Source organism: Rhincodon typus, chromosome 33 (assembly GCF_021869965.1).
Source record: "Rhincodon typus isolate 14 chromosome 33, sRhiTyp1.1, whole genome shotgun sequence".
NCBI lineage: Eukaryota > Metazoa > Chordata > Chondrichthyes > Orectolobiformes > Rhincodontidae > Rhincodon > Rhincodon typus.
The window spans coordinates 7,529,279-7,540,257 of record NC_063364.1 but is presented as its reverse complement, the minus strand read 5'-3'; the positions used below and the strand labels follow the sequence as shown (position 1 = coordinate 7,540,257).

The window sequence follows — 10,979 nt, the reverse complement described above, 5'->3', positions numbered from 1 at the left end:
TAGAAGGTTCACTAGGCTGATATAAGTATGAGAGGTTGAAAAGATTGGACATATACTTTTTCGAATGTAGAAGAAAGAGATACAACCATATTGAAACATTAGGAGCCACACCATATCAATAGATAAGTAAATCCTGCCAGTTATACACGTATTCTTTATATTTGGGGTGCCTCCTTCTCCAGCACCCTGTGCCCAAAGAGTGAACCTGCTGGCAGTAAGGGAGGGATATGTATAAAGACACCCCTACCCTTCACTCTCATCATCTTTCTCATTTGCCTGGGCGCTCCTTGACCAGCCTCAGCGATTCCGTCTCCCACTCCCCTCTCTCCTGTATTCCAATGCGATAATCCTCATCCTTAGACTGACTGCAGTACCACTTCTGGCCACACACACTCAGTGGTGTTGCTGGTACCAGGGAGCTACTGGCCTCAAACTGAATCTCAGTTCTCAGAGGCCGACATCCACCCCACAGGGAAGACTCATTTTGGGAAATGTCCCTCGGCAGGAGCCAAGAGCCTCAACAGCAGTGCAGCAGTTTCCGGATTGGGATTTAATCCCAAAGAGGCTCTTGGATTTGACTGCAATAGGATTGTCACAAACTCTACAGTTAGTGGACAGGACAATGGATTGACTATACCTTAACTAATCACCCTCACACCCTGCTTCCTTAAGAGACTCTATTCCATTTTCCCAGTTCCTCCATCTCCATCACATCTGTTTAGATGATGCCAAGTTCAACAAGGCAGCCTCTGATATGATGACCTTTTTCTTCACCTGAGGATTCCCCAGCACTGCCCTTGACAGGGCCCTCAGGGTCTGACCCATCTCCCGCACTTCAGCCCTCACACTCTCTTTTCCCTCCCAGTTAAGCATCTACGTTCAGAGGATTATTAGCCACCATTTCCACCACCTCCAGCGGGTTACTGCCACCATACACATATTCCCCTCCCCTCCCTTGTCAGCGTTCCGCATGGACTGTTCCCTCTGGGACACACTGGTCCCCTCCTCCTTCATTCCCAACACCCCACCAAAGCCTCATGACACTACCCCTGCAACTGCAGAAGGTGTAACACCTGCCTGTTTACTTCCTGCCTCCTCAGTATCCAAGGGCCCAAACACACCTTCCAAGTGAAACAGTACTTCACCTGCACTTTCCACAATCTAGTCTACTGCATTCGCTGCTCACAATGTGGTTTCCTCTAGACACATCATCATATTCTCTGTCTCAGGCTTGCTGCAATGTTTCAGCGAAGCTCAGCGCAAGCTGGAAGAAGAGCACCTCATTTTCTGCTTGGGAACTCTAGACTCAATATTGATTTCAATAAATTTAGGACTTGAGGCACCTTCTCCCATGTCCTTACCCCAAACTCCACAAATCAGGCTTTGTAATCACACGTTCTGCTATAACACAGTATCCATCGTAAACCACTAATAGTCCCCATTAGCAGCCATTCATTCACCTAAGCTGAACATTATCCACTCGTTTGTCCAACAGTTCTCTCTCTTTGGGTTCTATTTCCATCTATCATTTACTCCTAACTCCCTCCCTGAGCCTATCTTCTGGATAAAAATACATCTTTTTCCTAGCCACCGTCAGTTCTGAGGAAAAGTCACTGGACCTGAGACGTTAACTCTAACTTCATTCCACAGATGCTGCCAGACTTGCTGAGCTTTGCCAGCAATTTCTGTTTGTTGTTTCTGATTTCCAGCATCTGCAGTTCTTTTGGTTTTTGTTTGGATTGACTCTGAATTTTGCCAACTGTTCCTGTCTGGCAGGAGGGAGTGGGGGCATGGTTTGGGTTAAACATAACTCCAAGTGTGTAGCTAGACTATTGTGTGCGCCTCTGGAATACACATTATAGGAGGTATGTGATTGCATTGGAGAGGGTGCAGAGGAGATTTACCAGCATGTTGCCTGGGATGGAGAGTTTCAGTTATGAAGACAGATTGGACAGACTAGAGTTGTGTTCCTTACAGCAGAGGAGATTGAAAGGGGACATTTTTGAGATGTTTAAAAGTATAAGGGATAGACAGGAAGAATCTTTTCCCCTTGATGGAGGGATCAATGACCAGAGGACATAGACTTAAAGTGAAAGGCAAAAAGTTTTGAGGAGATGAGAGGAAAAAACATTTTCACTCAGAGAGTGATGGGATTCTGGAACTCACTGCCTGTAAGAGTGAAGAGGCAGAAACGTTCATAACATTGAAGAAGCATTTAGATGTGCACTTGTGAAGCCAAGGCATGCAAGGCAATGGGCCAAGCATTGAAAAATGGGATTAAAATAGTTAGGTGGTTGTTTTTGACTGGCACGGAGATTCTTTCTGTGCCGTTGATCTCTATGACTCTATGCATAGAAACATTTGACTATGTTAAAGAGGGAAAGTTTGGGGCAACTTTACTTTAATTATAACTGAAAAAATTGAATATTAAATTTCTGTAAATATATTGAAATTTACAGTTTCAATCAGAACCGTAAAGCAACTTTAACTTAATTATTTTGAAATTCAATCATCTCAGTCAGGTTTTGATGTACCTCAGTAAAATCTGGAACAAGTGCTATTTTGCAGAAGTAATTTCATGTAGAACCATAGAAACTTGGAAACGTAGGAAGTAGCAGCAGGTGTAGACCATTGTTCCATTAAGTTTGCTCCACCATTCAACATGATCATGGTAAATCATCAGTCTCAATGCTTTACTCCCACTCTCTCTCCACACCCGTCGACTCCTTTAACTTCTAGAAAGCTATGCATTTCTTTCTCAAACATATTCAATGTTTAGGCTTCCACGGTCGTCCGTGGCAGACAATTCTCAGGTTCACCACCCTCTTAGTGAAGACATTTCTCCTCACCTCAATCCATATGGCCTATGATTTATTCTGAGATTGTGACACCTTGTTCTGAACATCATCCCAGCTCATTCTGTCCAATCCTGACAGAATTTTATGTTTCAATGAAATCGTCTTATTAAAACACATTGAGAGTTCATGATCAATATGACTTGCATAATATTTGTAAAGATTAATTCCAATGGCTGTTCTGCTGTCTATGGTTTGACTATGTCTAAATATTAATTGCAGTATATTTTAAAATGACAAGGATATAGAAATTCTTCACTTAAAATAAGTTTCTTGCCAATGTAAACAAATTAATTTAATCATGCTCAACTCAAGTTATGGATGTAATGATGATGTAATGTGACTTTGAACAATCACAAGCAGCTTTAAAGATCATTTCTTTAATTAAAAACAGCTAATTTCCGAAGAAATGCTTGTTTTTCTTTAGGGTTTGAAGTATCATTTTCTTTCTCCACTCCTTCTGCCAAACTGCATGATTGCAATCCTGAAGAGAGAAAAAAAAAGCAAATGAAACACTCAAATTCGATGTGAAACTTTAGAATTGGAGTGCTACAGTGGATACAAAATAGTGAGGAACAAAGTTTAGCAAGAACGAAATCTGGGGGTCTCACACCACTGTTAAAACTTTATTTGGTTATAAAAGATCTTTCATTTGCTATCCTTCGTCAGCTGGGACAATGAAAATAAAAGTTGGCAAGTTATGTTACAGCTTTACAAAACTTTGATTAGGCCACATTTAGAATTTTGTGCGCAGTTCTGGTCACCACACCACCAGAAGGATGTTGATGCTTTAGGGAGGACGTAGAGACGGTTTACCGGGATGTTGCCTGGTCTGGAGGGTTTCAATTATGAGGAGACATTGTATAAACTCGGGTTGTTTTCACTGGAAAGATGGATATTGAGGGCGATCTGATGGAGCTCAACAAAATTATGAGAGGCATAGATAAGGTAGATAATCAGAGGCTTTTTCCCAGGGTGGAAGGTTCAACTACAAGAGGTCACAGGTTCAAGGTGAAAGGGGCAACCTTTAGCAGAGAAGTGTGGGGAAAATTTTTCACACAGAGGGTGGCGGGTGCCTGGAATGCACTGCCAGTAGAGGTGGAGGAAGCAGGCCTGTTAGTAAAGTTTAAGGCATATCTTGATGGACAAATGAATGTGAGGTGAAAGCACACATGAATAATAAGTAGTGGGTCTAAATAAGAATTAGCAATTGGCGCTGGCTTGGTGGGTCGAAGGGCTTGTTCCTGTGTTGTACTGTATTGTATCGCCATTAACAAAATGGAGGCAGTGAGCTCCAAAAAAGATGCCAGCTTGATTATAACTGGAGGTGTGATTGATAGATCACTCACTAGTTAGTTGCAGCATTAAGCTGAGGAATTTCTAGTTACGCTTATTTATCTAGAAACTTGTGGTATTTAGAGTAGGTAATCTGGTGACTCAGTTGTCGCATTCTTTGGCATCCTTTTCTAAACAGTAACAAAAAGAAAAAGTTTTGTAATCTCCTACAAACAGAAATGTGAACATGATTAGGTAGATTATACTTAAAATGACATTGTTTGGGGTTAAATATTGGCTAGGATGTCAGGAAAAACTCCCCTTCTCTATTTGGAACAGTGCTGTGAAATCTTTCACCACCACCCTGGTGAGCAGAAGGGGCCTTGGTAAAATGTCTCATCTGAAAGATGACACTGCTGACAGTGCAGCACTCCATCAATACTGCATTGGAGTGTGAGCCGAGATTTTTCTGCTTAAGTTGCTAAGCGGGACTTGAACTCATGACCTTCAGTCTCAGAATACGCTTGTGCATTGTGGTATTTGTACAATCTTTCATGCTAGAAATAGGTACAGCCAGAAACAAACTGTCAAGAGAAAGCGACTTTTCAGCTCAGCTGGTATAATTAAGTTTAGATTTTCCTTTTTAAATAACTGGATGTAACACATGTACATACATTAAATAGAAACACAGCACATTTTTAAAACATACATTGTTTAATCTTACAAAGTAATATTTGGAATTAACAAAAGAAATGTTCATTGCCTTAAACAGAATTTGTCGCCAATACTATTATTTGTCAAAGTATTTATTTACAGATTAGCACACTGGATACATCTTTGGCAAGTTGTGATTTTTTTTAGGTGTCGTGTGAGCAGTAGGACACCCTAATTCCAAACCTATCATAAAAGCGAAAAGGTTAATCATTTACAATGTATGGAATAAATTAAAAGCCATACCCCAAACACAATACATTCTTAACTTCAGTATACCTCACAAAGCCTTACCACAGCCTGGGGAAACAAGTTCCAATTCAGTTCCTCTGAAACTTTCATTTTTCATAAATGCAACCAACTCAGACTGAGGAAACATCATTCAATAAAAGGAGTTTAATTAAATGATCTTTTTTTTTCTCGGGAGTTACATTTACAGCAACAGAATTGACGAGTAACATTGTGTAACTTTGAAACAGAGTTGCTGAAGACTCAAGGTATGAAAGAAGTAAAATACAAGGGTTGCATTTGGTCATGTTTTTCTGCGTCACTTGCCAATCCATAAGTAAAGATGGTTTTTTTAGTCGGGAAGCTGGAATGTGAAAAAGGTGGCATAAGTGCACATGAAAAGGCACCTTTAATCAAACAGAATGAGAGCCAAAAGCAAGTATCGAAAGTGCCTTTTGATCCAGGTAATCAAAGAATTGCAACAAAGAGCCTTTCATGCTACAAAAAAAATTGTAAAAATGAAGTTTTCGGGGACTATGAGGTCCACTTGATTCCTATCTTCATCATCTATAAAACAGGAATGTTGGAAATATTTGGCTGCATTCCTTTAGTTTTAAGGACTGCAGAAGGTAGTAAAATGTGTCGATATCACCATGTGATAGAAAAAGTCTTGGCAGTTTCTGGAGATGGTCTGAAATCCTCCATCTGTTGGTACAACGGATCGACAAATCGGTAAGAAATTCGAAATCCATCATCTGATGAGGTGTGCGAGACGTTTAGTGGCTTTCTTTGGAGCTGCAGAATGTGTCTTTGTGCAAGTTTGGGTTCTGACTGTGCCGGTTTCGGCTGCGTACAGACGAGAACATGGTGCTGCAACCGGGCACCTTGCACTTGTGCAACTGACGAAGGTGCACAGTTTTGTAATGAGCCCTAAATGTCCCTTTATTACTGTATATCTTCTGGCAAATGTTGCACATAATTGGTGAATTAGCAGAAGGGGTTTGCATCAAGTGATCAATAGGTTTCTCGACCACAGTAGCTAGCTGGTATAATTTATCTTTCGCCATTAAATCGGAATGCTCAAAGACGTCCTCATCATTCACAGGAACCCCTTCATCACTCCCAGCATCCGAATCCCACGAATGGATACTACTTCCTGACTTGACACTGGATGTAGTGCTAAGATCCAGCACAGCCCCATCATAAAGAGCATCTCCTCCTTGAGCATCGCTGGTCTGCTCCTGAGCGTTGCTGAGAGAAACCACAGAATGTTCATTTTTGCTCTTTGCTTTCAGTATTACTGGAGTCTGTCCCATGTGAGTTCTTACCAAAATGTCTTTGCAAGGTTCCTTTGTTAGAGGGGTGCTGTTGTTGATGTTTTGGCTCTCACATGAACCTTTGGTCAGAAGTTTGTGATGAAGATTGATGTTTGCACTGTGTCTGAAGATGAGGAAAAGGAAACATCAGATAAATAAATAGGCTTATTTGCTGGCACTGGATTAAAATGCAATTGATAGATCAAAAGGTGCAAATCTTAAGTGAAACTAATTGAAACCACAACATTCATTAACATCCTCTACATGTGCATTTCTCCACAGTTTAGTTAGAAGGATGTTGCCAGGGTTGGAAGGTTTGAACTGCAGGGAGAGGCTAAATAGGCTGGGGCTATTTTCCCTGGAGTGTTGGCAGCTGAGGGATGACCTTATAGAGGTTTATAAAATCATGAGGGGCATGGATAGGGTGAACAGCCAAGGTCTTTTTTCCCAGGGTATGGGAGTCCAAAACTAGAGGGTATAGGTTTAAGGTGAGAGGGAAAACATTTAAAAGACACGTAAGGGGCAACTTTTTCATGCAGAGGTTGGTGCATGTATGGAATGAGGTGCCAGAGGAAGTGATGGAGCCTGGTACAATTACAACATCTAAAAAGCATCCAGATGGGTATATGAATAGGAGAGATTTACAGGGATATGGGTCAAATGCTGGCAAATGGGACTAGATTAATTTAGGATATCTGGTCAGCATAGATAAGTTGGACTGAAGGGTCTGCTTCTGTGCTGTACATCTCTATGACTCTATAAGAAATTATTTAATGAGTGGATCTCCTGTGATACCTCTCATTGATTGGAGAATGTGCTCATGAAAAATACATGATACCATGCAGTTCTGCATGCAACCCAGCCTGTCACTTGGAATGAGTATGTACTATTGCACTGGGAAAACTGCAGTACAATTAGAGGCTTCGTGGATCCTTACATCATCAGCAAATTTCCCTTTTCAAAAATAAATGGGATAGAAACCTGGCAGTGTAACTTCTGAAGTAGAGTTGACAGAAATGAATGTTACATATTGGTACGTACTTCCCTGGCAGTGTACTTGGAAAAATATATCAGGGATGTAATAATTGTAATATATTCATCCATTACGATGGTAATGTGAATTTAATCTAAAGTACTGCTGCTTAAACAGGGCTCAGGTCTATAAAGTTTAATTGTTTGGTTCAGGGAATTTTGCAGAATGGAATGTGATGCCCAATTTCAGGTTGTGGGTCAGCAGCCAACATCAAATATATTTTGCATTAAACAGTAAACAGTAAACAGTAATTTTTAATTGATGTATTGGAATTTAATTTGGTGAATATCCATTTTTCCATGGAATATGATAAATGGCCTTAATTAATTAATCACTGTTTGTTCCTTTATCTTTGGATCTAATTTTATTTTTTAGCTTCTCTTTTGTTTTAAACTTCATGCCGGTAGACAACATATCAGTGATTTACTGTGGCTGCACACATTAAGGCACAGTCAAGAAAGGCAAACGAGCTTGCATTTATGTAGCACTGTATCAGATCCTCAGAGTTCCAAAGGGCTTTTCAAATAGTGTAGGCAAATAGAGTTCTGGGGTTTATTGTAATTCTGGGAGAACGATTACGGAGTGTTGCTAATAGGGAATGACTATCACAGAAGAAGGGTCCCAAATCGAAACGTCAGCTTTCCTGCTCCTCTGATGCTGCCTGGCCTGCTGTGCTCCTCCAGCTCCACACTGTGTTATCTCTGATTCCAGCATTGGCAGTTCTTACTATCTCTGTACAGGATGTTGGTTTCTTTTTTGCTTAATTCATTCATGGGATGCGGGCATTGCTGGCCAGGCAGTGTTTAGTGCCCTAATGGCTCAGAGGGCAGTTAAGAGTCAACCACATTACTGTGGGTCTGGAGTCACATGCAGGCCAGATCAGGTAAGGACAGCAGATTTCCTTCCCTAAAGAGCATTATTGATCCAAATCAGTCTTTCTGACAATCGACAATGGATTCATTAGATTCTTAATTCCAGATATTTACTGAATTGAAATTCCACCATCTACCATGGCAAGATTTGAACCCATGTCCCTGGAATGTTATCTGAATCTCTGGATGATACCACTTGGCCATCATCTTCCCTGCTGAGGCCTCTTTTGGAATACTGTATCCAGTTCTGATATTATAAGCTGGAAAGGGTTCAGAAGAGATTAACCACGATGTTGCCAGGAATGGAGGGTATGAGTTATAAAGAGAGACTGGATAGGCTGGGACTATTTTCCACTGGAGCGTAGGTGGTTGGGAGGGGTTGACCTTACAGATGTTTATAAAATCATGAGCGGTATAGATAAGGTGAATGGCAGGTGTCTTTTCCCGAGGTTGGGGAATTTCAAGAGTAGGGGCCATATTTTTAAGGTGTGAGGAAAAAGATTTTAAAAAGACATGAGGGGCAACTTTTTTTACACAGCAAGTGGTTTGTGTGTGGAATGAATGGCCAGAGGAAGTGGTGGATGCAGTTACAATGTATAAAAGACATTTGGATAAGTACATAAATAAAAAAGGTTTGGAGGGATATGGGCCAAGCGCAGGCAGGTGGGACTAGTTTAGTTTGGGATTATGGTTGGCATGGACTGGTTGGACTGAAGCGTCTTTTTCTGTGCTGTATGATTCTATGACTCTTAGAACTTGGAGTTTGATGGCGCTTGAAGATGGAACTTGAGGTTTGATTTACTCGCTGAGCCCTGGAATCTGCTGGCGCTTGGAAAGATGCTATGATTTTGAAAGGTGGAAGCGGGATAAGGGATTCATGAGGTATGGAAATGCCATGGGGTGCATTTTTCAAGAATCAGACACCCTTGTGGAGAAGTAGGAGGCTGGAGATGTGAGGATACTGTTAATGCCATGAGCATTGAGGGCATTTTTGTTTGTTCAGGAGCATGAAGAGGGAACCTGGGTGAAGTGGCCTTCTGCACTAGATATGAGGAGTCTTGTCCTGTAGAAATACTGAGGGGAGGGATTGTGGCATATGAGGTACTGGTGTCAGAAATGTAGGGAGAGGGCATTCCTGTGATTAGTTTTCATAGAATCATCGAATTTTACAGTATAGGAGGCCATTCAACCCATCATGTCTCTACATGCCCGTGAAAGAGCTACCTAGCTAGTCCTATTCTCCAGAGCTATCTCTGTAGCCCTCTAACCTCATCCCTTTCCATTCTATATCCAGCTGTCTTTTGAAACCTCCCATTGAATCCGCCTCCACCACTCTCCCAGCCAGCTCATTCCAAATCCAAACAATTCTGAGTAAATCAGTTTCTCTTCATCTCTCTCCTAGCTTTCTTGCTGACAATCTTGAGATTGTGACCCCTGTTTCCTGACAAGCCAACAATAGAAACAGAACTTTACCTTGTCAAAATTGTTCATAATTTTGTACACCCCAGTAAGATCACCTCTTAATCTTCCCTGCTCAAAGGAGAATAAGCCCAATTTATCTACTGTTTCCTCATATCTAAAATCCCTCATTCCTGATATTTTCTAGTAAACCTCCTTTGAACTCTGTCCAGGGCTTTAACATCCTTCCTTAAGTAAGAACTGAACATAATACTCCAAATGTGGTCTGACCAATGAATTGTAGAGGTGTGGCATCACTTCCTTGCTTTCATACTCTACACCGTTATTTATAAACCCAAGGATCCTATAAGCCTTCTTAGCAACTCTTTCAACTTGCCTGGCCACCTTTAGACAATCATGCATGTGAACCCTGAGGTCTCTCTGCTGCTGTACTCCCCTCAAAGTTGTACCATTGAGCCTGTATTGTTTCTGTGTTTCTTCTACCAAAATGCAATACCTCACATTTCCCTGCAGTGAAATTCATCTGCTAGGTGTCTGCCCATTTGGCGAACTTGTCAATGTCCCTCTGTAGTCTCTCAGTATCATCTTCACAATTCACTATTCTCTCTAGTTCAGTATCATCTGTAAATTTAGAGAATTTGCCTTCAACTCCCATCTCTAAATCATTTATATTAGTCAGAAAAAGCAAGGGTTCCAACATTGATCCCTGGGGATCACCACTTTCAACTCATTTCCAATCTGAAAAATGCTCATCTATACCTACCCTCTGCTTTCTATCTGTTAGCCAACATCTAATCCATGCAACCAAAGGCCCACCAATTCACACATTTCTAGTTCAACTTGTATGTGGCACCATAAAAGACCAAAAACACAACATCCAGAGTACTACCGTCATCCACTGCCTGTGTGAGCTCGTCGAATAAATCAATTTAGTGGGGCAGTTGGATTTACCTGAGGATTGATACATGTTGAAAAGATTGGGTTAGTGGGATTGGTTTAGGGATTGAAACACATGGACAAGAGTGGGACACTGAGATTGGTTTGGGGATTGATACACATTGACAAGAGTTGGACATGAGACATTGGAGTTGGTTTGGGGACTGATGCATGTTGAAGAGAATGGGACATTGAGGTTGGTTTGGGGACTGATGCACGTTGAAGAGAGTGGGACATTAGGGTTGGTTTGGGGACTGACTCATGTTGAAGAGAGTGGGCCATTGGGATTGGTTTGGGGACTGATGCACATTGAAGAGAGTGGGACATTGGGGTT

At 41.3% G+C, this 10,979-nt stretch overlaps 1 protein-coding gene across 1 annotated transcript in view; it reads right to left on the bottom strand.

Moving 5' to 3' along the window:
* Positions 1 to 4,897: 4,897 nt before the first annotated feature.
* bnc1 (basonuclin 1) overlaps positions 4,898 to 10,979 on the bottom strand; it is a 107,523-nt gene continuing 101,441 nt past the window's right edge. Inside the window, exon 5 of the mRNA XM_020528550.2 lies at positions 4,898 to 6,509. Within this exon, the coding sequence (XP_020384139.2) occupies positions 5,846 to 6,509 (664 nt within the window). The 3' untranslated portion in view covers positions 4,898 to 5,845. The remainder of the gene's footprint in view (positions 6,510 to 10,979) is intronic.